The following is a 25,187-nucleotide window of genomic DNA, read 5'->3' on the forward strand; positions in this document are numbered from 1 at the left end:
AAGATGGGGAACTTAATAGAGTAATGAGACATTTGATGGTTTATGTTTTAGAGAAATCAAGAGTATATCCACTTGAGTTTCCTCAAACATTTCCATGGTGTTTGTCCAAAAGTGGATGATATAAGAAAGAAGATGGTAGTTCTGGTTGTTTAGGATTGCGGCAGAAGCAGTTGCGGCTATGAGGCCGGAGAATTACGATTATTACATCTATAAATTGAGTATGTTCTTCCAGCCAGTTTGCTGTTTTACAGGATGAAAAAACCCAAATATCCTGGAGGAAAACCTCCCTCATTCCTTATGAGATGGAGAATTCATCTTCAGCTGAAGGTGAGTTGGGTGAATAAGAAAGAAGATTCCTCTTTTATTCAGTACTCATAAATATACGAACAATATTGCAGAAGTATTCATGCTGGTTAGTGGATTCATCAGGATATTTTCGGCAAATGTATGAACTTTTTTTAATATTTTTAACTTATTCTTTTTTGCGGAAATTTTTATCTGCTTCCCTCTCCCAAGTTTTTGTGACTTAATTCTTTCCTTTTCGCTCTACTGACTGACATTTATCCCTCTTCTATCCATACAGCAGAAGCACAACCACGTCAAGGGATTACTGCTGCTGGGCGACATCCACTTCAGTTTTATTGAAGATTTGGATAGAGCTGAGGAGGTAAGTGGAAAATACTGAAACATCACCACTTATTTTTAATAAGCTGAAATAGTTGAAGCTGTAATAGAAGTTGTTATAAGTTGTGGCGACAAAAATACTTTCAGCTAATCTAGCACTCTGATTAACTGAACATCATGTGATATGATAACGTTAGTCGGATTAGCTGAAACTTTATGTGGCTTGGTTGATAACAATCTCTGAGCTCTGAGTATATAAAAATAAAAGGAGTTATGATTAAATATGATTAGATAAAATGAGCCATTAAATATAGTTATATTTAATGGCTAATTAAATCCCATAATGATGAGATATATTGTATATGATGTCAGAGGCCGATTGTATGATAAGGCGTCTTAAATGAGCCAGTTTAATTTTAAACACCTTTTCATATTAATAAAGATTAAATAAATATATGAATAAGAAATTTCCGTAGCTTAAAATCCAAAATAAATAAATAAATAAATAAATAAATTCGTCAAAGTTATAGGGGTACTCCATACACTCTAAAGTTTCCATTAACACAAAACTCTATCAAACATCTCCTTTATCCTATTCGCTGTTGGGGCACTCACAACCATCTCTATCAATCTATTCTACTCATTCACACTCTCGAAGTAAAGAACCTAGTCCATACACCTTTACTAACTACACTCTTAGAAAACTTCCAAGTGTGATCCCCCTTGTTTTCCCCATATTCCCCATGTATTGAAATTTTCTATTGTATCAGTCTTATAGAATCCCTTTAGTAAGTTATAAGTTCCTATAATATCCTCTCTCCTCGGCCTGTTAACTAAACTCTGAAACCTACAGTCTATCCTCAAAGGGTACATTCCACAGCCTGTCACCAGCTTTGTCACTCATCTCTGAATTCTCTCTACCACTTCTCCATCCCCAAGAAACGCAGGTGACCAAATCTGTGCACAAAAGTCAACATGTGGCCAAATCATAGCCTCATAAACAGGAATAATAACCTTCCTATCTTTACTGGTCCATGTGTTCTTCAACCAAGTAATCCTCTGAGCTAGTTTGCCAACTCTTGCGATATGTCCTCTGAATTCAAATCTCTGTCCACCATTACTCAAAGATCTCTAGCCTCATCAGTTTCTTGTAAACTAGCCATCAGTATAATACGAAATGTGTAATCTTTTCATCCCGAAGACATTATTTTACATTTTACAATACTGAATTGATAACCATTGTCCTTTGCCCATACTGACAATTTATTTAAATCAACTATTGCAGGATATCTACCTCAGCTTTATCAACTATTGACATTCCTAGTTTGCATCATCAGCAAACAACTGAATATCTCCTCCTCAAATCTTTTGCAGTATCATTAATGTACAATTTAAAGAGTAGTGGTCCCAATACAGAGCGCTGGAGCACTCCATTGTCAGTCGCCTCCCTGTCCATACAGCCAACCTCATATCCTTTCCCATTTGCTCCAGCTTATGTAATAATTTCCATGCGGTATTCTGTCAAATGTTTTAGCAAAGTCCACAAATATCATGGTGTAGCCATTTCCTTTATCCAATCCCGTTGTCACCTTATTATGAAATGCTAATAAATTGCTGAGACAGGACCTCCTTACAGAGCGATGCTGCCCATATTTTCACTTCCATGGAACCTTGCCAGAGCTGAGACTTAGATTAAACAACTTTGTCAGAGGCACTGCTAGTTCACCGGCATTCTTCATTCTCAAATATATATTAGGGGATCAATGCCTAATAGTGTTATATGAATATCGATCCATACATTCACCCAGTCCTCGTCCATTCTTAGATTTTAGTTCCCTAATTAGAAGTTTCAGCAATTTAATGCAACCGGCTTACCATTCCTCTGCTGTTCTCCCCCCTCTAAGTTTAAGTAGTTCATGTTTGTAGATGTGTGTGTGTGTGTGTTCACAGGGTCGGTTGCTTGTTTTGAAAGATGAGAAACCCTGGTTTCTGAGAGAAAATCCTCTACTTAAGCATGAGACTGGTTAGCTCACCTTTAACTGAAAAGTCTTGATAAAGGTTCTCTGAATCATAGACTGGATTCGAACCAAGTCTTTCCTACCAAAGGACTTCGTTGAAACCGATTGAGCTACGGAAACCCCATATGAATATTGTTAATCCAAAGCGAATGCTTGACGTTCCTTTGATAGGTAGACTTTGAGTTAACTTACTAATAATTGTATTGTGTACCACAAGCACTTTTGAATCATATATTTTGGGGAAAAACTGATCAACTTCCATCGTGTGATGAAATTCTCAAGATGGAAATTCTCACATTACTCACGCTGTCATGGTAGAATGGTGGCCAAAAGTCACTTCAAGAATTCATTTTTTTTTTTTTTTTAATTTTCACATGTTTACCGAAGTTGTCAAGATGGAAGTGTGACTTACGCACTAGCTTTTAGTTAAAATAAAATATGAAAATTGTGCTGCTTGTCACTTCATCATGTGCCTGGATGTTTTTCAATCTACGAATAACTGCTTGAATGATAAAAAAAAGAGCTTTGCGTATTCAATCATACGATAACACTGTGCAAAAATTTAAAAATTCTGAGTAGTTTACTGTCTTCATAGGTTTAACTGATTCTACCACAATTCCAACCAAAACAAATCAAACTTTACTAATCTAAATCATACTTACCAAGAAATTATGTTATTCTTGTTTGGATTTTTTCACCTAATCGTGAAGAAATAAACTTCGTACTTAAAGTAGCATCATCACTACTAGGCTGCTTGTACATGGAAGAAGAAGAATATAATCACATCAGAATCCCATAATGCACTTCCATTCGGACGTATACATATTGCTATGTATTATGAGGTATCCAGAAAATTCACCAAAAACAGTTCATCGAAAAACAATTTATCAAACGACAATTTACCGAAAGGCAGTTTTTTCGCTTGGTAAATTATACTAGAAAGCAAAATACAATCTTGTTAAATCTTTCATCCAAGGATAAACAAAATTTACACATGAAGTATCTTCGCAACTAGCTTACTTGTACATGGAAATTGAAAACTTCACAAATACTATCTCTAATCCAGACAATTTTGATATGTCATAACTTCTGCATTGTATCTTCAAGGGTCTAGCTCCCACTGATGAGATCCCAAAAGTCGAAACAAGTCTCGGCGGTGACCCTTCCCTTAATGCATAGCAATATATATGTCCAGAAAGTTGCAGTGCATTATGGTATACTAGCACAATTAGATGTGAGGTCAGCTGTCTCCATATACAAATAAGCGATGTGAAGATACTTCACACACAAACTTTGATTGTTCAAGCTTGGGTAAAGATGAATCCAGAAGATAACTTCTTGTCTAGTATAAAATACTTTGTAACCTCGCGAAAAACTTTCTTATCTGAACTAAACTTTATAATACGACAAGACGTACCCTTTCAGTGCTTTTGGCATATTGTGGTCGTAAAGATGATGTGCTAGAATTGCGTCAGCTTCCTCGTTGTGTGTCACTTTTATGCAACTCCCTCTTCTGAAAGACTGAAACTTAAAAGTAATATGATGAACTTGGTGAATGTAAGATATTCTCGCAAATAAAATCTACAAACCAAACATTGTTTTCTGCCACCATCATAAACTTAAACCTTTATGGCGATCAGAACCATCTTCTGGAAAGTCTGTAGCGAAAGTAACTGCATATGACATCCTCTTTCTTGTAGTTTAAGGCACAGTAGAGTATCTCTAACAGGACAGCGGTGAGAGTAGTTTACGACACTTAATTATAGGTGATTGAAAACTGCTTAATGTTCTGCTCTCAGTAACTTCTTAACTCTTTATTTATTACTTTTTTTTTATTTGCACTCTTATTTTTGACTGGCTACGAAAAAAAAAATCTTTTGGTGAAAGAATTTTACATGTATCAGAAAATATTGTTAAACAATTTTTAAATTAAAAACTTTAATTTAACAATGTAAAGTTTAAATTGTTAACGTGTCTCCAATACTGTAATGCCATCTGTCGTTGTTTATCATTCTTCTGTTAGAAGGTTGTTCATACCGTGATATTGTTCGCATAAGCTCTAGGAAAGATTTTATAAGGGATCAAAGAAATAAGTGATTGACCCATTTCTTACATTCTGGAGTAGTGGAATTAAGTTTTATCATTCAATGCTAAGATTTATAATGATGTTTTAGAACTCTATTTGATATCTAAATTCTGACCTAAGTTTTCTATCTAAGGATGTTTTCTGTCTTTTTCAGTGTTACATCGAGGCTCTTCGGTTGGATCCTCGCAACCACCAGAGTCTACACAACTTGTGTGTGGTGTACGTGAAGCGACACCAGCTGGAACGAGCCATGGACTGCTTCAAAGCTGCTCTTCAACTAGCACCACACGTGGATTATATACGACGCCACTTAAACATGACAGGCATGTTGCTGGAACAGAATCTCGACGACTTCAATGAGCTGAACAACGTGACCGATCTCAACCCTCATTTTTCAGATCCACAACGCCATCTACTGTTCGATCAGTGAACTTACCAAATGCTGACGATTTGGAAAGAGAGCATTTAAAAAATATATATATTTGCGTTTATTTGATATGTGCTGCCCACGTCTACCTGGACAGTTCCCCGGACTTGGATCCCGGATTCCCTGCCTGCGAGCTGTTTTAAATTTCCAGATATCTCCTGTTCTTACCAAGTGCCTACGCAGACGATGGAACACATTTGTTGGTTAATTCGATTTAAAAAAAAAAAGAAAAAGAAGACACTACTGTACAGACCCTAGAACACACCTCTTACTCACTTGGTTAGCGTCTGAGAGACTCTAGAATTCTCTGCATTTAAAAATGTACCCACGTACTTTAAGAAATATTAGTTGTTCGTCTAGAAAGTTGTCTTTGTGTGTTTTACAGTTCGAATTAGAATCAGACATGCAAATACACATGAACACCCTTTCAGATCTGCACAAAATAAATAAAGAATATATATATATATATATATATATATATATATTCAAGATACCAAGTAATTTTATATAAACTTGGTTTTTAATCCTATTTCCCAAATAAGCAAACAGACAAGAAAGTCAAGTTTGCGCCTGCAAGTAGTGCAAGTCCAAGGCAACTCGTGGTAAAGGAGGATAAAGCTCTGATCACTTTCCTTAGTATTTTTCCCTTAATGTAAACACATCCCCTTGCGGAGATGTATGATGCTAAACATTAAAGGCAATGGTGACTACCCATACCGTTTTCGACCTTTATTGAGGTCTCTTCAGTGGGAGCCAGACCTGAAAATGCTAAGAGTGAAGTAATGCAGAGCTCATCATGTATTTTACCAAAACAAGTTGCCACAAAGTGCTTTGACCTTATAATTATAAAATCTCATGATGAGAGATAGATGTAGAAAGTTTTTTTTTTTAACTTGGGTATATTATGTATTCAAGATACCAAGTAATTTTATATAAACTTGGTATTTAATCCTATTTCCCAAGTAAGCAAACAGACAAGAAAGTCGTTTGCGTCTGCAAGTACTGCAAGTCCAAGGCCACTCGTGGTAAAGGTAGATAAAAAAAAATAAAGGTGGCCAAGTTTATATAAAATTACTTGGTATCTTGAATACATAATATACCCAAGTTAAAAAAACTTTCTACATATATATATGTAAAATCACTGATAAGATACTAGTAATTAGATTAATCTGTATATAAATAGTAAATTGCGTTATATTAACAAAAGTATTATCACATCCTAGCAGAGATGCATATGAACTCAAATAGACAACATAAAACTGATATAGATGGCATTCTTGGATGATACGTATAAGGAAGATGCGCAAAAGTACCGTTCGGTTTGAACAAAAATGGTACAATCTTAAAATGACTTCGAACATTATAAGAAGTTTGTGCTTTATAACGGTTGAAATGGTATATGTTTAAATCTAAACTTGGACACTGCTCTACCGAAAAATATGCTTTGGAAAATGAACAGCGATACAGTCTGGTTTAATCGACTGAGGGAACCTGGATCGGGTGGTTCTACAGCGTAGGCTAAGAACAAGATCGCATTGTTCCACCTGTAAATCACGGTGATGAAAGTGTGATGATGCAGTAGAGGGAATGCCTGTTGTATAGTTCTAAATAACGCTGTATCTGACACTTCAAATTCTGCGGTAAATGGCCCTATTCCAGCAGGACAATGCCGCTTGTCACATAGCTCTAGACCTATGGATTAGTGTGAGGATAACAATGTGTCTCTAATGGACTTGGCCACTTCAGAGTGCCAGCTTAAAGCCTGTTGAACACACTTATGAAATGAAGAATGGAATTGTAAGAAAAATCCTTAGAGGTTAATATCTGACAAAACTTAGGACAGTCCTCTGTGAAGAATGGAGATTAATTTTTCAAGGAAACTTGTCAGAAATAAGGAAAAGGTTACCAAGTTAGCAAACTTGAAGTACACCTTAATAAAAAAAAAATCTTCGTCTGCATTTCTAGAGTGTTTCAGTACGTTTGGTATCAGAGTGTATGTCTTCTCTTACGTTCGTTAAAGAATTATTTTTCTTAAATCTCCTCTTTTACTTTTACGGTGTCGAGGTTATTCTTGGATTTCTCTACCGGAACCGTTACTCGGGAAAAGGGGGTTAGTCCCATGCCACCCGGTATGTCTTGTGTCTGTAGATGCGTGTTCACGGACCGGTTTGCCTGTTCTGGGGATGAAAATTGAGACTGGCTAACTCACCTTTAGTGGAAAGAGACCAGATAGAGGTTCCTCACGTCACTGACGGGAATCGAACCCAGATCTTTCCGACCAAAGGGCTTCGTCTATACCGACTGAGCTATGGAGGCTCTTCGTTAAAGAATTAACTGAGAAATATTTTAAGAAAAATGTTAATTCCAATAGCATGGTTCAATAACCACTAAAAAGTTGCCAAAGTGACATTTTGCGATTTTTGGATACTTCATTGGTTATGTCGGGCATAATGCCTGAAAGTAGTAATAAAGCATTCTTACCATTTTCTAAATCATGGACGCCATTCTAATACAGCTTGGAAGAAAGACGTGTCTGTTGGTGGAATGAGGAGAAAATTTATAATTCTTTTGACTGAACGTGAGTTAGCCATTTTATGTTGGAGGCGGTAGAATTCTCTTTGCAAACAGGTTAAATGACAAGAGAACACATCAAACAAAATACATTGGTATTGTGGCTGTGGCCATGGTTTCTTCAGCAGCAATCCTAAGCAATATTGTGAAAGACTGAATACCTCGCCGGTTGCCTTTTAGGAGAAATGAGTCACGAGAAAAGGGAAGGAAACATTGGATTTTTTTAAATATAATTGTTGAAGCAGTGTTAATAGCGAACAAGAAGAATTACAGATTGGCAGCAATTGTTGCATCGATGCCACTGTTATCAATTATTCTATAAATTGTTTTTTTTTTTTAACATGGACATCTCTATGTCCACGCTAAAATATGTAGCCCGTAAGAAAATTTCTAAACCAGAAGTAACCAGTTGCTTTAATCTAAATCTAATATGATTAATACTTAATATTTTTTGATACAAGAATAAATACCGAAATCCTCAGATGAATTATGTGATAACTCAAGCTGCACTATGCTGACTAACAAGGATGTTGAAATCTATATCGGCTGATACAACTCACGTGTATTATCACTATTTTGGTTATTTACTCGACTAGGGTGAATGTAACATTGTATTTCTGTGTTTTCATGACAACCTTCAGTTCAGCTAAAGTCTATTAAGAAACATGTAGCATGCATTCAACATTCCTTCGCAGTCTGTCGGCTGGAGACAGGCAAACTGAGCAATAATAAAGTATATTAAAAAAAAGTAGTATAAGGAGAATAAAAATGGCAAAAGGATCAGTTTGTTGGAAATATAAAGCATTCCATAATCAATATTTGGAGGATATTGACGGTAAAGTTTTCAATTAGATGTTCCCAACTCGTCAAACACTACGGGAACATGTAATTGAAAATGTAAATGCAAAGATAATATCGGACTTAAATATTCATACAGATAGAAGCCATCGAAAACATAATGTGGTAGACATTACTGTAGTTAAATAACATCATGCTTGCTTTGTTGATGTGACAATACCAGGGGATAGTCGAGTAGAAGAAAAAGTGCATGAAAGACTGACCAAGTATAGAGATCCGGAGATTGAAATTCAACGACATTGGAACAAAAGGGGAACAACAGTTTCAACCAAGAGCGATACCAAGTGCATTTATGAAAATTCTAGAAAAGTTGAGTCTCCCAGATATACACCATCTCAACTCCAGCAAACCACACCGTTAGGGACATCTCACATTTTACTACCAAGTGGATTCCTGAGCCTCCTAAGACTAAGGTCGGAACTGAACTCATGTACCACTCAAAGATTTGATTGATGTCCTTATATATTTCTAGTTGCTCTTTAACTGTGAACTCTGTTAATTCAATATAGAAATAATACTATAAATAAAGAAATAAATAAAATGTTCTTGGCTCAACTTTACAGATGTATGTCCCACGCCTTTTGTCCCAGCACATTTCGATGCTAAAACTAGTTTCCTTAACAAAATAGGAAACTACAGTCGACTACATACGTCCATGAAAGGTTAAAGGTTAACCGAGTGTGAAGGGTGTAAAAGCAGCTGCGTTTAGCATTATTCATAAAAAAAAAAAAAAGCGTACGAAGAGAACTCTCCGCAACTTGTTCTCAAGAAGGAAGGCATTTGGACTAATGGCGATGAAAGAACGTCACGCACCATTGACGATCCGTCGCTTCCTTTCTGTCGGTGCACGGAATTAGGGCAATATAAAGCGGAAAGTTTGAAATTCCGCTGGAAATTAACCAAATGCGCCGTTCAAACATTAGACGCAATAGAAAGATAGAAGAAATGTTTTAGAAACAGAAGCAGCTATTAGTAAGAACTTTGCGCCTCTTTACAAATAATATTTGTAAATGCTGATTACGCACTTGTCCAAACAACAGCAGTAGCAACGTTCCCGAAGTTATTCCGGTGTTGTGACAAGAATTCGAAGCAATCGGGACCGCTTCATTCACCGCGAAATGCTAACGATGAGAGAAATGTCAGTTGGGCTTCACTCTGAACTCACTCAAGCAGCAGAAGTTTGTCACGTTAAGTTTGTAAAATCCACTGCACTGAATTTTCTCACCATCTGCTGCTGTGCTGCATTGTGATGCCACCGAGAGTAAAGAGGGGGCGGAGTGGGGGATTTAATGGAAATGGTGTGACGGGAGGAGAACGGTTGTCTGTCATACCAACTCCTTTCGAGAAGACTTACCACAAAGTTTGTACAAAGTCGTCTCCTTCCAACCACGGAATTAAGTGCTGGCATATTTGATGAATATTTTAAGTACTGAATAAGGTTGTTGTTATTCTCTGTGTAGACTTCAGTTTTACGAAGTTTTCGTTGCATTAATAGTGTTCCTAATTGATTTCATTAAGTGAACCAATAAACTTCTCTTAATAATAATGATCTAATTAAAAGAGAGATAGAGAAAGATAGCTTTTGTAGATTTTTCAGATTTCGTTTTCTGCTACTAGGATTCTCCATGCTTCAGCTTCTCTGCTCAGAAAGAACAGCTGCTGTGATAGCGTCGTATAATTATGAACAGTGTTGTTTGCACGCTGTAAGTAATGAATAAATATCTAGAACAGAGAACCAGTACTGACTTTTTAACTAAGTTGGAAACAAGATTCCGAAATTACCAAATTAAAAAATCACGTCCAAGGAATGTCCAAATATAGATATATTTCGGGTTTTCCATTGGATTAAAAAAGCCGATTTGGATATCCGACAGCAATTCCAATAAAATATTTACAAGCTAAGCGTTTAGCACGAAACGCACTATGTGACCCATAATTAAAATAATATAATGCATATAATACAATATTATTTAATGCAAAATATAACATATATTTGACTAAACAGGATTACATCCTAATGCGAAATATGAACCTTAATTATGCGAATATAATAATTAATTAAAAATTAATTTTAATAAGAATGACAGTATAACAATTTTAGTTATTTTCATGAAATACTCGTAATATAAGTATAAAAATAACGATTATTATTATTATAATAATTACACAGCATAAGAAATTTACAAATGGCTTTACTATTTTCTTAATATTGTACTTGGGTATATTTTAAATGGGGAATGAGAAAATTATATTAAATAAACAACAAAAATTAATAAATACAACAATCATTGAAAAGTATAGTCAAAGAATACATTACTCTAAATTTTTATAGTCATATTGGTTTTCCTTTTAACTCCTGACATCAAACAGTAATCTTCCGGAACTCTGGGATCCATTTCTTCATCTGAAGATATCTCTCCTGTTGGAACTTTTCTCTTTACTGACATTTCCGAGGAGGCAGCGCCATAGTAAATGCCCAATTATGATAATTTTGGTAGGATCCCTAGTTTAAAATAATTATGAGTATTAAAAATATATGCTATTAAGCAGTATTACAAGTTAAGTAATGTATTTATTGATTATATTTTTACGAAAAAAAGAAAGAAAGAAACTAATTATAAAGAAATATGTCGTTTTTTTTTGTTCAACAAAATCTTCCAAAATATGTATGAAATTTTAAATTTCTTGCCTCGGGTCTCGATTCAGCTTCATCCACTTAAGTATCGACGGAGCCAGCCTTGCTCCGATGTTTGGTCGAGAAGAAATCGAAGTGAGAAAAAAAATATTTTCCGTACACTATTGATATGAATGCAGTACATTTTAAATCAGTAAATGTTTTAAGTAATTTTGTCGGTATGTTTGCAAGAATTTCCGTCTGTTTGCAAGTTGTCCTGAAAATCTGTGTGAACGTATTTTACATTCATCGCAATAATTTATAACTAAATTATAAACAAAGAAGCAAAATGTTGTGTACATTTCCATAAAATAACCATAGTGATAGGAATAATACGGAATAAGCACCATTTTTATGATTATCTACAATTACGTTATTCATTGCTTCCCAGAAAAGTTTTCTAAATGGCTTTTGAAACATATCCAAGCATCAATTCGTCATATTTTATCAGTTCTATTAGCTGCGGGCTCTTAAAAATACTTTGCTTTTTTCATGTTGATTGTCAGGAGATTTTTTTTTCATGCATGATTTTATTATTAATTATATATAACAAAAAATATGCAAATGAGCATATATCAGATGCAAACAAAATGACATTTCAAGATGATATAATAATATAAATTGAAAAAGTTCTGAATGAAAAAAATACAAAAAATTCAGTTTTCTGTTAGTTTTTTAAAAATCACATTTCTCTTATTTTAGAAAAATTAAAATTATAAGTTAGCAAACGCGATGCAAAAATAAATGAATGCCTGATAAGAGTGGAATAAAAATGTGTATTATGTTGTAGCTGTTTCATTGCACTTCACGTATTAGATATAACGACATTCATGTACTATATTTACAAGAAACGCAGATCGATATAAATTTTTTCCCGAGAATTTCGTCCGCGGAATTCCTGCAACAGAAGCCCTAAATCCAATCAGTCCAAAGTATTTGCAGTTTCAAAAGTTTAAAAATATTGAAACTTCTTTTACTTGTGTTTTCTGAGAAGTTTGCCCGTTTAGTTAGGATGAAACACATTTTACTTAAGAATAAAGAGCTAATAAGCTTCATTTCGGCAATGAAAACATTACTTAAATTAAGGGGATATTAAATCCCGCATAGTTTTAAAACCGAATAAGAAACTCAAAGATCAGAATCAGAGAGTTTCTTGCCGAATATAGTAAACTATAAAGTATCGGCGACACTAGCGTTAGCCAATGCAAGTGATCCTAGTACTTAGTACAATACCGGGCAGCTCGTTGCAAAGGTGATAACCTCCCTCCATAATGTAATAACAGCATACATTTCCTAGGAAATGTGTGTTTACATTATGGAAAATACCTAAGAATAGCGATCAGAACTTTACCACCTTTGCAACGAGCTGCCCGGTATTGTACTACGTACTAGGATCACTTGCATTGGCTAACGCTAGTGTCGCCGATACTTTATAGTTTACTATATTTGGCAAGAAACTCTCTGATTCTGATCTTTGAGTTTCTTATTCGGTTTTAAAACTATGCGGGATTTAATATCCCCTTAATTTAAGTAATGAAAAACATATTTCAGCGAGGACAAAACCCTGTCACTTAATGTGACACCTGCTAACTTTCACCTTCAGTTGAAAAGTCTTACTTGACATCGTCGATACCTATTAAATGATCTGTGGAGTGTGTATTCGCCATTTAGAAAGAATTTTTTGGCTAATCTCATTTGTGGTAATTTGTTGTAATATTTAATCCCTGGCTTCGCTAAAAGGGACGACAGTTTACATCCTATAGTAGATATTCACATAATATAGTCTCAAAGGCTTCCATTTGGCAAGTCAGGTAATACATAATGGAATACCTTATGAGAGTTCATTTGTGAAAAGTTATAATTCTCTAGCATGAGACTTCCTTGTATCGAAGAGAGAGTTATTGCCTTCTTAAGTTTTGCCTGTCCTTCAATGAGAACCAAAATAGTTCGAAATACCTTTCAGCCGAGTGAAACCTTATCAACGCACTAATAAAAAGATGATAATATTCACTATTTTCATTGCGTGCTCAACAATTTTATTTAAAGCCTCCGTAGCTCAACTGTATAGACGAAGCCCTTTGCTCAGAAAGACCTGAGTTCGATTCCCGTCCATATGACGTGAGGAACTTTTATCTGGTCTTTTCCGAGTAAAGGTGGGTCAACCGATCTCTATAAAGGTAGGGTTTTTTCACCAAAGAAACTCCGAATTTTCATCCCTCAAAACAAGCAAACAAGCTCGTGAACACACACACACACGGATCTACAGTCAAAAATACTTCAAAAAAATCCCTCATTGGGTGGGCTCCTAAGGGACGGATGAGGAAAACTGCGGAAATCCCAGTATTCTCGTTCTTATCTCAGACAGAGAGAGAGAGAGAGAGAGAGAGACTCCAACGACAGCCTTCTTGTATAAAAACATCTCAAACTTGATTCCCAGTTGCAGATAGTCAGAATTTAATCTGGCAGCAGTAAAAAGTAATAAATAAATAAAGCTAAATATTATTTGATCTTTTTGGTAAAGAAAAACTGCAATATGCGCAGCCTCGTATCGCAGTCCATGTTGACCACCGAAGACCACTTCGATGCCGTTGCACTGAACAAGTCATAAAAATTCCAAAAGTTGGAAATATCGGACTGATCACTCTTATTAGAAGTGATTCAAAAATGAGTAATTTTCTTTGTGGTGCGATCCCTCCTATGGGTAGTTGTTTCGCATTCTACATTCTGAGAGGAAGCCCTGACCTCCGATACTCGAAGATATAGATTGGTTATTTGATAAAATCAGATTAAAATGTATTATTATTATTATTATTAGCAGTTGTAATTTTTTTCATATGTCACGCCTTCTGAATATTCAGCTAATTAATGTAGTTGAGTTAAGAAGATTTATTCCTCCTATACGGATTTCGAGATAAAATTTGACTTATGAAGATTATTTAATTATTTCAATCCACTCACAATGGATAACTGGGATTTCATCTTCATCTTTTCCATCAACAACGAACAAGAATTAGTTCTATTTTCTTTTAAAAAGCAGACGAAGGGTGAATTATCGCGTCACAGCCATTGCCATAAACTGCTAAGCCTAATATATATAACGCCATCCTGAGGGGGAAATTTCGTGTGTGGTTACGGACATTGTGACGTCACAGCATGGCCCTATAGAAAGAGTCTCGGTTATTTGCCGTAGAATCGGTTTCCGTGCTGTGCCTACTCGTAGCATGTCTGAAATGAGCACATCTCCTTCTACTTCTCCTACTAATACTCATTTACTCCTTTGAGAAGACGGAAAGCGAGAAAAAGAGAGACTTTTCCTTCACTTTCTCAATGCAGTATTACGAAGACGCACATTCATTTTTACTCCACCGTCTCATTCCACGCTGTCCAAAAGATCTTGCCTTCATGAAAACCCCTGGGGGTACATAGAAGATGGCTAGCCAGTGAGACAATCGCTGAATAGGCGTAGTCACGCTCAGTGGCCAGATCATTCTCGCTGTTGCTTATTCCAGTTATTCGGGCCTTGGTGTGTGTGTGTGTGTGTGTGTGTGTGTGTGTGTGTGTGTGTGTGTGTGTGTGTGTGTGTGTGTGTGCGCGCGCGCGCGCACTGATCAAAAGAAGTGCAATTGGCGCGCCAGGCAAGCTAACGTTTTGTAAGTGTGTCGTCTTTCACGGCAGATGGAACAGAGAGAAAGATGGACACATCAAAAGACTTCTAAGTGGCGGTTTGTTAGGATTTTTTTTATCATTACTAAAGGCCTCTTGCTGTTCAACCTTTAAAAGCCTGTGTGTGTGTGTGTGTGTGTGTGTGTGTGTGTGTGTGTGTGTGTGTGTGTGTGTGTGTGTGTGTGTGTGTGTGTGTGTGTGTGTGTGTGTGTGTGTGTGTGTGTGTGTGTGTGTGTGTGTGTGTGTGATTTTGACATATCGACAAGGAAAGTTAAGTAGCCCAGTCGTAAAAGTTCCAACAATAAACGAAACCATATCATCAAATACTGTTGAAATCAGGTGACATTTCTAACAATTAATAAATTTCAACAAAACATATTCCAGTTTGACAATCATGTCACAGCGAATACTGTTCGAAGTGTTGAAATATCCATTATTTGACAAGCGTTTTATGTTTTGAAATGAATATGTGGAGAAAAACAGAGAGATGATTTAGTACTACTGCACTAACTGACATATTTCATCTTGAAGGATGTACTGACCATAAGCTTCTGCTACAAATGGATAAACGCAGCAAAACATTAGAAAAAGAGTTCGATGAATTCTCTTTAGACAACGTGTACATCTGTAAAGATAAAATTCTCCTTTCAGGAATCACAGAGAAAATACACGGCGTTTGTTTAATATTATACCTTAATGATTCTAAACCTTATTTTTAATTAAATGAGTATATATTGAGCTGTGTTGTACTGAAACAAGCTAATTTATGTTATAATTTGCATAGTGAATTGCAAACCCTTCACTCACGAGAAATAATTTTTTTTTACGAAATTAATGTTTGCGAGAATTTATGTTTCGAAATCTGCTAGTGCACACTCTCTGCTGTACCAAGGATGAACAGTTGCAAAGAGTAAAATTGAATGAACGGTCTAAAATAAACTTGTTATTCAGTGAGCATGATTTGGTCACGTGTAGAATGATTGATGGATGTAGACAATATGAATCCATGTCAGCTTTAATTGTCAATTAACAATCATAAGTTTAACAATTAACAATGCTGTGCATCAAACAACTCTCAGTTGATAGATAAATTTGCGCTTCAACTCTTTCACCTCCTACGTTGTTGATCACCACACAAATATGTCAACATTTAAATTTACTTCTTCTACATCGTCCGTTCATATCAATACCTGAATGAAAGCTGGTGATGCACAGTAGAAACAACCAGAAGACTTGTTACAGCGAAAATAATAAGATAAAGCTTTTATTACAACCAAAAATCGAATCTTTATTCCACGTGTCGTGCTTTAAAAAGCAAAAAAATAAAAAAAAAAACGGGGGGAGGGGACTCTCGTGTAGTACACGAGACTTAATATATGGAATATTGGCTACCTCTGAATTTGACTGCCTGTATCTGAATTAAAGTGCTCACGTTTGGAAAAGCTTCCGCTGCACAAACCACGCCTTGATGAAAATGGACAAAGACAAACGGCAAAGGTTTTGCGATGCCTTTTACGTAGTAATAAAACATCCATTTTCAGTTCCCGAGAGATCACGAGAACGTCCCACAATGCTGGAAGTTACTGATTCACTGAGTATTAAATGGAAATTAAAACAAAATGGACGAAACAATTAAAAAAAAAATCCATGTGCATAATAACGACTTATTATTCGTCATTCAATTCTGTCTGATTTCTCAAACAATAATTCCTTTTTTTTTCAGTTAATTTTGAACAACATTCAGATCTCTAGACAAGATGAGATTTCTCTTCTTGGGATAATTCTAACGTTTCTTTTTTGACATCAATATAATATAATATAATATTATAAATATCGCTTCCTCATCATTCAAGAAATTAGATTTTCTATTTCGCTCGAGGCATTACTGTGCTGGTGAACGTATAACTTGATACGAATCACAAATCCTTCAAACCATTGAATACGCTCCTAACACTTGGAATGGTGCCACCAAGAGCTTCCGAAAATAATTTACTCAGTACAGAAGAGCGCAATTAGGTTGATAAATGAGCCATGTCTCGCCAATTCATCTCTCTCTCTCTCACACATGTAGACGTTCAGCTTTTGCTGCTTGCATTTTCTTCAAATATTTCTACGGTCTCTGTTCATCGGAATTGAGACCGACAATTCCCCCAGTCCCTTCCTAATCTAATAAACCACACGCAGAAGCTCTTCAACATCCATTCCCAATTCAGCTTCTGTTTTTCAGAAAGTATTCAAAAATAGCGGAGAATTAAGTCTCTTCGATTCATTGATTTCAACTATTTTAAGCCTAACAAAGTTCAGCGTATATTTTAAATTTCTAGTATGGTACAGTCCAGGTCATTAATAAGTGTTTTCAGAATTGTTAAATGACCTGTAATATTTGAAATATTCTTTACGATAAACAAAGAATATCTTCTAGAGTGGGGGAGGGAATCATGTTTTTGTGTTTCTTTGTGACCTAAGTTACTAGATGGGCTTGTTGTAACTTAGAATTGCTGTAACCTAGCTATGATTACCATTACGTATACATTAAATAATTCATTAGAGTTATCGAATATATTATGTATACATTTCAGTAATTCTAATGAATAATTGAATGTATTCGTAATGGCAATCAGATTCAGCTGCCAACTGTCAAGAATCACTTCTCAATTTAAAGGCAACGTACATAAGTTTTGTAGAAGAGTCTTCAATGAAAAAAATAAAAGTTAAAGGATCGCCAGTATTAGCACATGAAAATAATAAAACCAAATAACAATAATTATTGTTCATATATTCTTAGCACGACCAGCTTCACGTACTTTTTTTGGGGATTACTCTTTTTTTCAGGGCAACATACGAATAAATACATTAAAAATCAGTTAAAAATAAAGCTCTTACAATGATAGACACAACAATACTGCACGCGTTAATGATACTAATAGTTGAACTAAACTGGCTGATTTTTAACATCGTACGCATATTTCTTCTGAAGATTAGGTTTTAGTATGTTTCAATTTATTATTTTTATGTGGTTAATAAAAATAATCATTTAACACGAATTCAAACCATAGAAACCTAAGAGAAATAATAAAAGTTCCTATGAGGGTAATGAAAATAATATAAAAGTATTTCGGTGTCAGGTTTTATTGACTGATGCTCAATCACTGCCTGCTGTAGAATACAACAGTTATCCGCATTCGAATGGTTTTCTTCTAATATATTTACAATAACGATATTTTCTCAATTACTGGAGAATTTATCCATAACAAATGAAAACAAAAAGCAGTGTATAATGCTATATCATTAAAGGAACAATTTTAATTCATGCAAATGGTATTAGGAGCAATACATCGGATTTGATGGAATGTAAAAAAGTAAATGGTTAACAACACCAAGAGTTACAGTAGTGTCTGTTCAGGCCTAACAGTATTTGCAATTTCTACGATTTCTTATATATACACATCCTAAAAGTGGTTTTATCTTTCTTTTTATTTAAATTTGTTGTCGTATCATAAAATTTAAATGAGACACTCAAGAAGCAGTAGTAAAATCACTTTTCCAAAGAGAAACGTATTTGCATGAAGTGGAAAACGAGAATCCGTCTCTGATCTAAATTGAAAATTCTCGAAATTTCCTCGCTGTGCCAGAAGTGTATTTGGCTGCCAAATCCGATTCCCGAAAATCCAAATAATATCCCAAAGACCCCATAAACTGTCTTATAGGGCGATATTTCGATTTTTTTTATGAGAGAGATTCAAATAAACAAGATTTTCCACTCGAGGTAATTTGCAGCCTTCGACCTTTGAAAATAAGCGGTGATTTGAAGGAAAAATTTATACGAAGCTCAACTGGGAACAAAATTCACATTCAGACAATCCCCTCTCTCTCTCACTCACTCTCTCTCTCTCTGAATATCTTGTACTTCACAGGAGAACGTATACGAATTTTGTTCCTATTAATTCACTACAAAAAAAAAGTTAAATCAAAGGCGTCTAAAACGCACTCTCATAACTAAATTATGATCTTAAATTAGATCCATTAAATATTCTAATTTATCCTTTTCATCGGAAATATTATCTATCTTAGCAGCAAAACACAACAAAGGTAACTGTTTGCATTCTTCGCATTATTTTAGCAGCAAATAGTTATCTTTTGTGTCTTGCCGCACACCTAGATAAGATTTGTTTTCCTACCGTATCACACGATCGAAATCCGGAACGTTACATTTCTAAATATTCTGGAGTAATTAATAATACAATGCTCGTGGCGGTATAAAAAGCGAGATAAAGAAACACCTCGTGTAAAGAAGAACAAAATAATGAAAGTATTTATTTTAATGTTATTTCGTTCGTAGTCGCATTCCACTGACTTTTCCAAGTCTGCTTCCTCCAGAAAGGAATCTATAAATAACATTAATTTACTTGTTTATCGGCTAAATACCCTTCCTCTTATTTAAATAATGATGACAAAAAGTTAATTTCTTTTCATTTCGTTGGTCGTGTTTTTTTTCTCCTTCTTTCTATACATATTTCATTAGTTCTTTTGCCAACATTTTTATTCATTAGCAATTCACTGCTTTATCGTCTATTTTCTCCCGATGTTTACCAGTCTAAAACTACATGGTTAGATGAAGGACTGATTAATATTTAATTTTATGGCACGTGCGACTTTCTCTTACACTAAATGACATTTACTTCTGTTATTAAGTTATTCCATACGCGGATATATATGGGCCAAAGAAATAATAAAATAAATAAAGGAAAAATCTTTTCAGTGACTCATTAATGTTAATATACTAACAAAAGTGTTGCTCGTCAAGATTTGTTAAAAGCATCTCCAATTGTTCTTAAAATTTGGTGATGCCAGTTCATAACTTTAATTGAAGATTTTATTTTTTTTAAAATTACGCACGGAGGAAATTAAACATAAAAGAAGGGCGCCATCAAAAAACACTCACAAAAAGACAAAATTCAAATTAACGAACATAATACAAAATATAAAGAATATAAAATATCATTGAAACTGCTGACCTGTTGTGTACGTGGACACGTACATGACAGGTCAGCAGGTACACGTACCTGTCGTGTACGTTAAGGTGCTACATAAGAATATCTAGACCTGAATCTCTGAGAATTTCCGCTCTTTCTGTCCGAAACTTGTGAGGCGAACTTGTTAATTAATTAGCGTATGATGATACAGTGGCCGTGAAGCCCCTACGAAGGACTAGGGCACCTTTCATGAAACCAATAGCTATTGATTGTAATGTATATGTATGTGGAAGTTGCGTGTATGTTCTCCTGTCTGGTTTGTCTCCTTTGAGGGACAAAAAAGTCGAGTTTCCAGGAGAAAATCCTCCATCGCCGTATAAGACTGGCTAATTCACTATATGAATGAAAACACTTGATAAGGGTTCCTCATATCACAGACAGGATTCGAACCCAGTTCCTTCCAACCAAAGAGTTCGTTTTAACCAAGAAGGTCCAGAAAAAAAAAGTCTTTGCGTACTTAACAAATTCTCCTTTCAGATTTTTCTAATCCACCACATACGTCATTTTAACAGAAGTGCTTCTACAGTGGAGAGAATATAATCTAGTCACCTGCGACATTAATTAAACTCAATCTTGCATTTTTTTAACCCTTTTATTTCTAGGGGTTTCGGTGAATAACCACCTTTTTGAAGTTGATTTCCTAGCAACCCAGCGGTTTCTCAGCGTAACCGAAGCTTTTTCTTCTTGGTAATCAAAGGGTTAACGAAATGTTCTCTGTTACTGCAGCCAGAAAGCGAAGATGGCTTTGGTTCGCACTACCTGCGTTTGAATATGAAGAACATTGTAAGGGCTTTTTCAACCAATGTCGTGTTAATCAGCTTCACACAGAGGTTTTCTTTTCCTGAAATTCGAGTTTTCTCCCGGCAAATAAACCAGCCTAAGAACACAATCTATTTGTATAAGACACTTGCCCTGATAGGCATATATAAAGATGAAGATTACATTTTTCAATAATCTCGACAATTCTTAGTAGAGAAATCAGGCAAGTGGAACTAAGGTCATGAGGCCAATACTTGACATTTTGCTTAAGTGAAAGCCTAAGTATCGTAAAGAAAAACCCTGCCGACTTCGTCCTAGAAAATCTAACCGATCTTCAGTTGAAAAGGCTTTCTCACAAGTAGACTGGTTTCGAAGTCAGGTCTTTGTAACCAAAGAACAAGTATTATAAATATCTTCATGACTGCATTCCGATGGAGCTGGCATAAAAAATAGTATCACGTACTTGGTTTTACTTTCGTTCATCTATATTTCCTGAAATATTACAATCAACAAATATTGAAATTATTAAAAACATTATTCTTTTTAACCAACTTTCAACACATTCTCGCATTGAAATTCTACAGGTCAAAGAACTTTTGTTTTGAATTAGCAAAAAAATTGCTTTCATAGTCTTTTCCGTCTATTAATGGAGGAATAAATTTCCATGAAACTTATTTTAAATATTAATTAGCATTCACCAATAAACGCGTAATGTTTTTGGTTGTTTTAAAAAAAAACAATCCAATAAATCAAGCTACTAACTGTGAAATACATTTTTGTAGCATCGGCATATTAATAAATGAAGTTTTTCATCAAACGATAAAAACCATGTTACAAGATTTTCCGCATTCATCGTAATGCAAATGACTCTCCACTGCAATGGCGTGAACACGTGACGTAAGGCTGTGTAAATGTTAATTTTCGACCTTCGATGTTATATCAGCCAGTTGCAAACAATACGAGTAACGCCAGGGCACATATTGCATTTCTAATATTCGACTTTAATATCAGGCTTGTAGATATTGTTGGGAAGCCTGCAGGCAACTTGTTATCGTGGAGGAAGTCACTGTTTTTTTTCTTCTTTTTCTGTTGTTGTTTTAATGTTTCCTACGGAAATTACCTCTTGAAACACGAGTAGCAAGGGGAAGATACGGAACTTTTTAGCCGAATCGATTTTATAACTATTGCTACGGTTCCTGATCTCGTGTTTGAATATTTTTAGTCAGAACTGCAATAAACTGGAAGAAAACTTTGATGCCTACTGAAGGAGTTTTATAATCAATAAGCGGAGTTGTGTCGGAGTGGATTGCAATGAAATGCTGTAGGCAAAACTAACTCGACAGTAGATTTTCCGATGGAAATACGTCGAAGCTCAGAAACAAAGCTAAAGGGAGCAATTTCAGGATGAAGTTCAATCATGCACACGTTAGTAATTAGCTTATTACTAATTATATTGTTATAATGGAAGTCCCGGATGTGTGCTCCCTGCATGAAGCACACATTCGGGATTTGGATCAGATTCTCAATGAATCTATACCCACTTACCCCTACGTTCTATGCAATCAGTATGAACCACACAAGTCATATCCTCAGGCATGGGGATGTCCTCCTCAGAGTCGTATCCTCAGGGCTGTCAAAGGAAAAGTGATTCATATCCAAAATAGGGGACAGAGGAAGACTGGGATGCAGCTGAAGAAAACTGGCAACAAAATGTATACCAGTATAGAAAACACGCCATATTTTAGATTTCCTGGGAGTTTAAAAAAAAATGTGACATAACTACGTGGTAGCTAATCTACTAGGTATCCGAAATATCTGGAAATAGTAAATAATTTGGCAGCTGGTTTATTACGCGCGTTTACCACTCGTGTGCGAGTTATATTCTTGGCTGTTTTGAATCAAATTTGTTGATTAAATATAAGAATTCATTATACAAGCAGAATATGTTCTGTTGCTGCTTTTGCAGATTCCACCTCGAAAACGACAGGAGCTTGACAAAGCAAAAATTATAAACATTTCTCAAATAACCTCCTGTTTATCGATCGAGGTAGCTAAGAAACTGAATAATAGGTAAGTCTACTACGATATGTTTGAGAAAGTGCTGAGACTAAACTCTTTCATTGAGATCCACCCCTTATGAGTTCTTCTTCGTCTAAACTGATCTACCAGAGGTCGTCTGGAAGTCAATTCATTTTAATGTCACCACCAACCACCAGAGAGCTCTTTTAAAGTCCTTAAGTGTTTATCTTATTGTGACCTGCCATCTTTCTTGTTCCGACTGAGATGCCGAAGATTAATGTCACTGTACACAGGTCATCCATCAGTCTTCATTTTTCTTCCACCACGTCAAGCGCACTGCAACACGTCCATGCGCATGTGTGAGTGACGGAGTCCGGATCTGTTGAGCGTGAAGTTTAAAGACAGTTAAGAATTATTAGGCAGTTGCTACTTCTGCTTATCTCTTGTCGTGCGTCTTAAGTCCGTACGTCAAGAGGCGGGGGGGGGAGTGAGACCGATCTCAAGAGGGGACAAAGAGAGATTAACCAATGTATAACCTCCTTCTCTTAACTACACCATTTTATTTAATCCCTCCCTTTTTTTTTTTTTTCAAGACAGACAGGATACGACTTACAATCTGAACATAATAATCGTACTCAATTCGACCACTTTTTCATACGAGGAAGAAAAATTTTATAAGCCGCTAGTGTACAAACGAACCCCTACTCAAGATGGAGGTGTCACGTGATTCTTTTGTGGCCTATCCCAATAAAAGCCGATCACTTTCGTCCGTCAACCAAGTGACATTTCTTAGATACATCCTTCAACAAGCCGCTATTTCTTGTTCTTTTTGGCCGTTATTCTTTGTTCTGTTACCAGCACACGCGCGCCCGCCGGCGCCGTCATGGCAATGTCAACACAGACAATATTTTAGGATACGGAGGAAGAGTGGACACTATAAAAACACACCTTCCATTCTCCCGTCACAGTGTGTGTGTGTGCACGCTTCTTTGTTTATTTGTTGTTTGTTTTCGTATGTGAAGCCTTTCTTTGTGTTAGTGCCATACCGAAAGGAAGATGTGTGTGTGTGTGGATGGGGTGAACGAGACAACATATAACGGCCGATTTTTACGAATCCACAACAACTGAGTTCATTTTTTATTCTTCGCTGTCATTCTGTTGCATTTTCAATTCTGTGATTTATCAAAACTGCGCAGCAAAGTTAACATTGATCGTCAATTTCCTCGAGTATTTTTATTTTTTATTTCTCTCTCTCTCTCTTTTACATTTTTTATTCTCTCTTTGGTCACTGTTCCTTGCTCCTTTCTTTGTTGTTCTTCACCATTCTTTCTTTTATGCGTTTTCTATTCCCTTTGATTTCATCTTTCTTTCCATTCTGTTGTATTTTAGCCTTTTTAAATCTTTGTGTTTCGTATTTTATCTCTCTTTTTTACAAAACACACATCTAGAATTTGCATTCCATTGAAGAAGCGCTTTTTCATTACTTTACTATTATAATTGTTAATTTAGTTAGATTAATTCAACTAAAAATGCCCCTTAATGCTAATCCATTTTACTTGGTGACTTTCGTATCCCTTGGCTTCGGCGTCACTTTCGTATACCGAAAACGGCATGATCCAGAAGTTCTTGTACATGCCATAATTCCAGAACGTTTTAAGATAACATCATGGAACTGCATGTGTATGAAGTACGTGTTATCCTCATACTGATCACGTGTTTCTAACTGCACGCACTAATTCAACCGCGTTTTGGCAAAGCTTTTATCTTATTGCGTTTAGAGTTCTCTACACGTTTCGACATGTTTTAGAAGAGCAACACCAGAGTATTAAATCTTGCATGAAACTTAGTAAGACGGATGGCTTGTGAAGTGCTTAGAAGTACGCAGCAGTCATTGCAATGAGATAAAGACGCTACCTAAGACCAACAAATAAATAACAAGAAAATCAGAAAGTGCACACTCTTTTAACTACGACTGTTTTTTTATTATTATTATTTTTTTTTTTAATTTCTTTGACGATAAAAGAACTGCGTGACACAAATATTCCAATTGTTACAGGCAATCAAGTAGAAAGCATCTGAAGAAATTGCCAAATAGAAAGAAAAGCATCTCTGGTCTTATTTCTTCAGTTCAATGAGCTGAAGAAATTGCTGCAAAATATAAGTATTTCACAATCTCCATATTCTTCAGATGTAGCTCCTTTCAATCTCCTTCTATTCCTACAGTTTGGAACGGCAAAAGGTTCAAGATTCTTGAACTTTGTGAATCTTGTGACATATTTCTGTTCCCAAAGCGGTGAAAGTTTTTTTCTTAATTTGAAAAACTAAATTGATTAGTTAAAATAATAATAATAATAATAAAGGGGGAAGTGAGACAAGAAATGGTGTCATCCCATGAAACTAGGAAGTGTGTGTGTGCTTCTTGAAATAATGCCGTCGCTGGAACCACCAATGCATA

The 25,187-nt window shown here is 35.6% G+C and overlaps 1 protein-coding gene across 1 annotated transcript in view; it reads left to right on the forward strand.

The window, feature by feature from the left end:
* LOC150110424 (protein O-mannosyl-transferase Tmtc3-like) overlaps positions 1-5,158 on the forward strand; it is a 123,992-nt gene extending 118,834 nt beyond the window's left edge. Inside the window, exon 15 of the mRNA XM_090398059.1 lies at positions 4,883-5,158. Coding sequence (XP_090254185.1) covers positions 4,883-5,158 — 276 coding nt within the window. The remainder of the gene's footprint in view (positions 1-4,882) is intronic.
* The last annotated feature ends 20,029 nt before the right edge of the window (positions 5,159-25,187 follow it).

Source organism: Typopeltis vanoorti, chromosome 1, assembly GCF_054136105.1.
Source record: "Typopeltis vanoorti isolate ZY-2024b chromosome 1, IOZ_Tvanoo_1.0, whole genome shotgun sequence".
Classification (NCBI taxonomy): domain Eukaryota; kingdom Metazoa; phylum Arthropoda; class Arachnida; order Uropygi; family Thelyphonidae; genus Typopeltis; species Typopeltis vanoorti.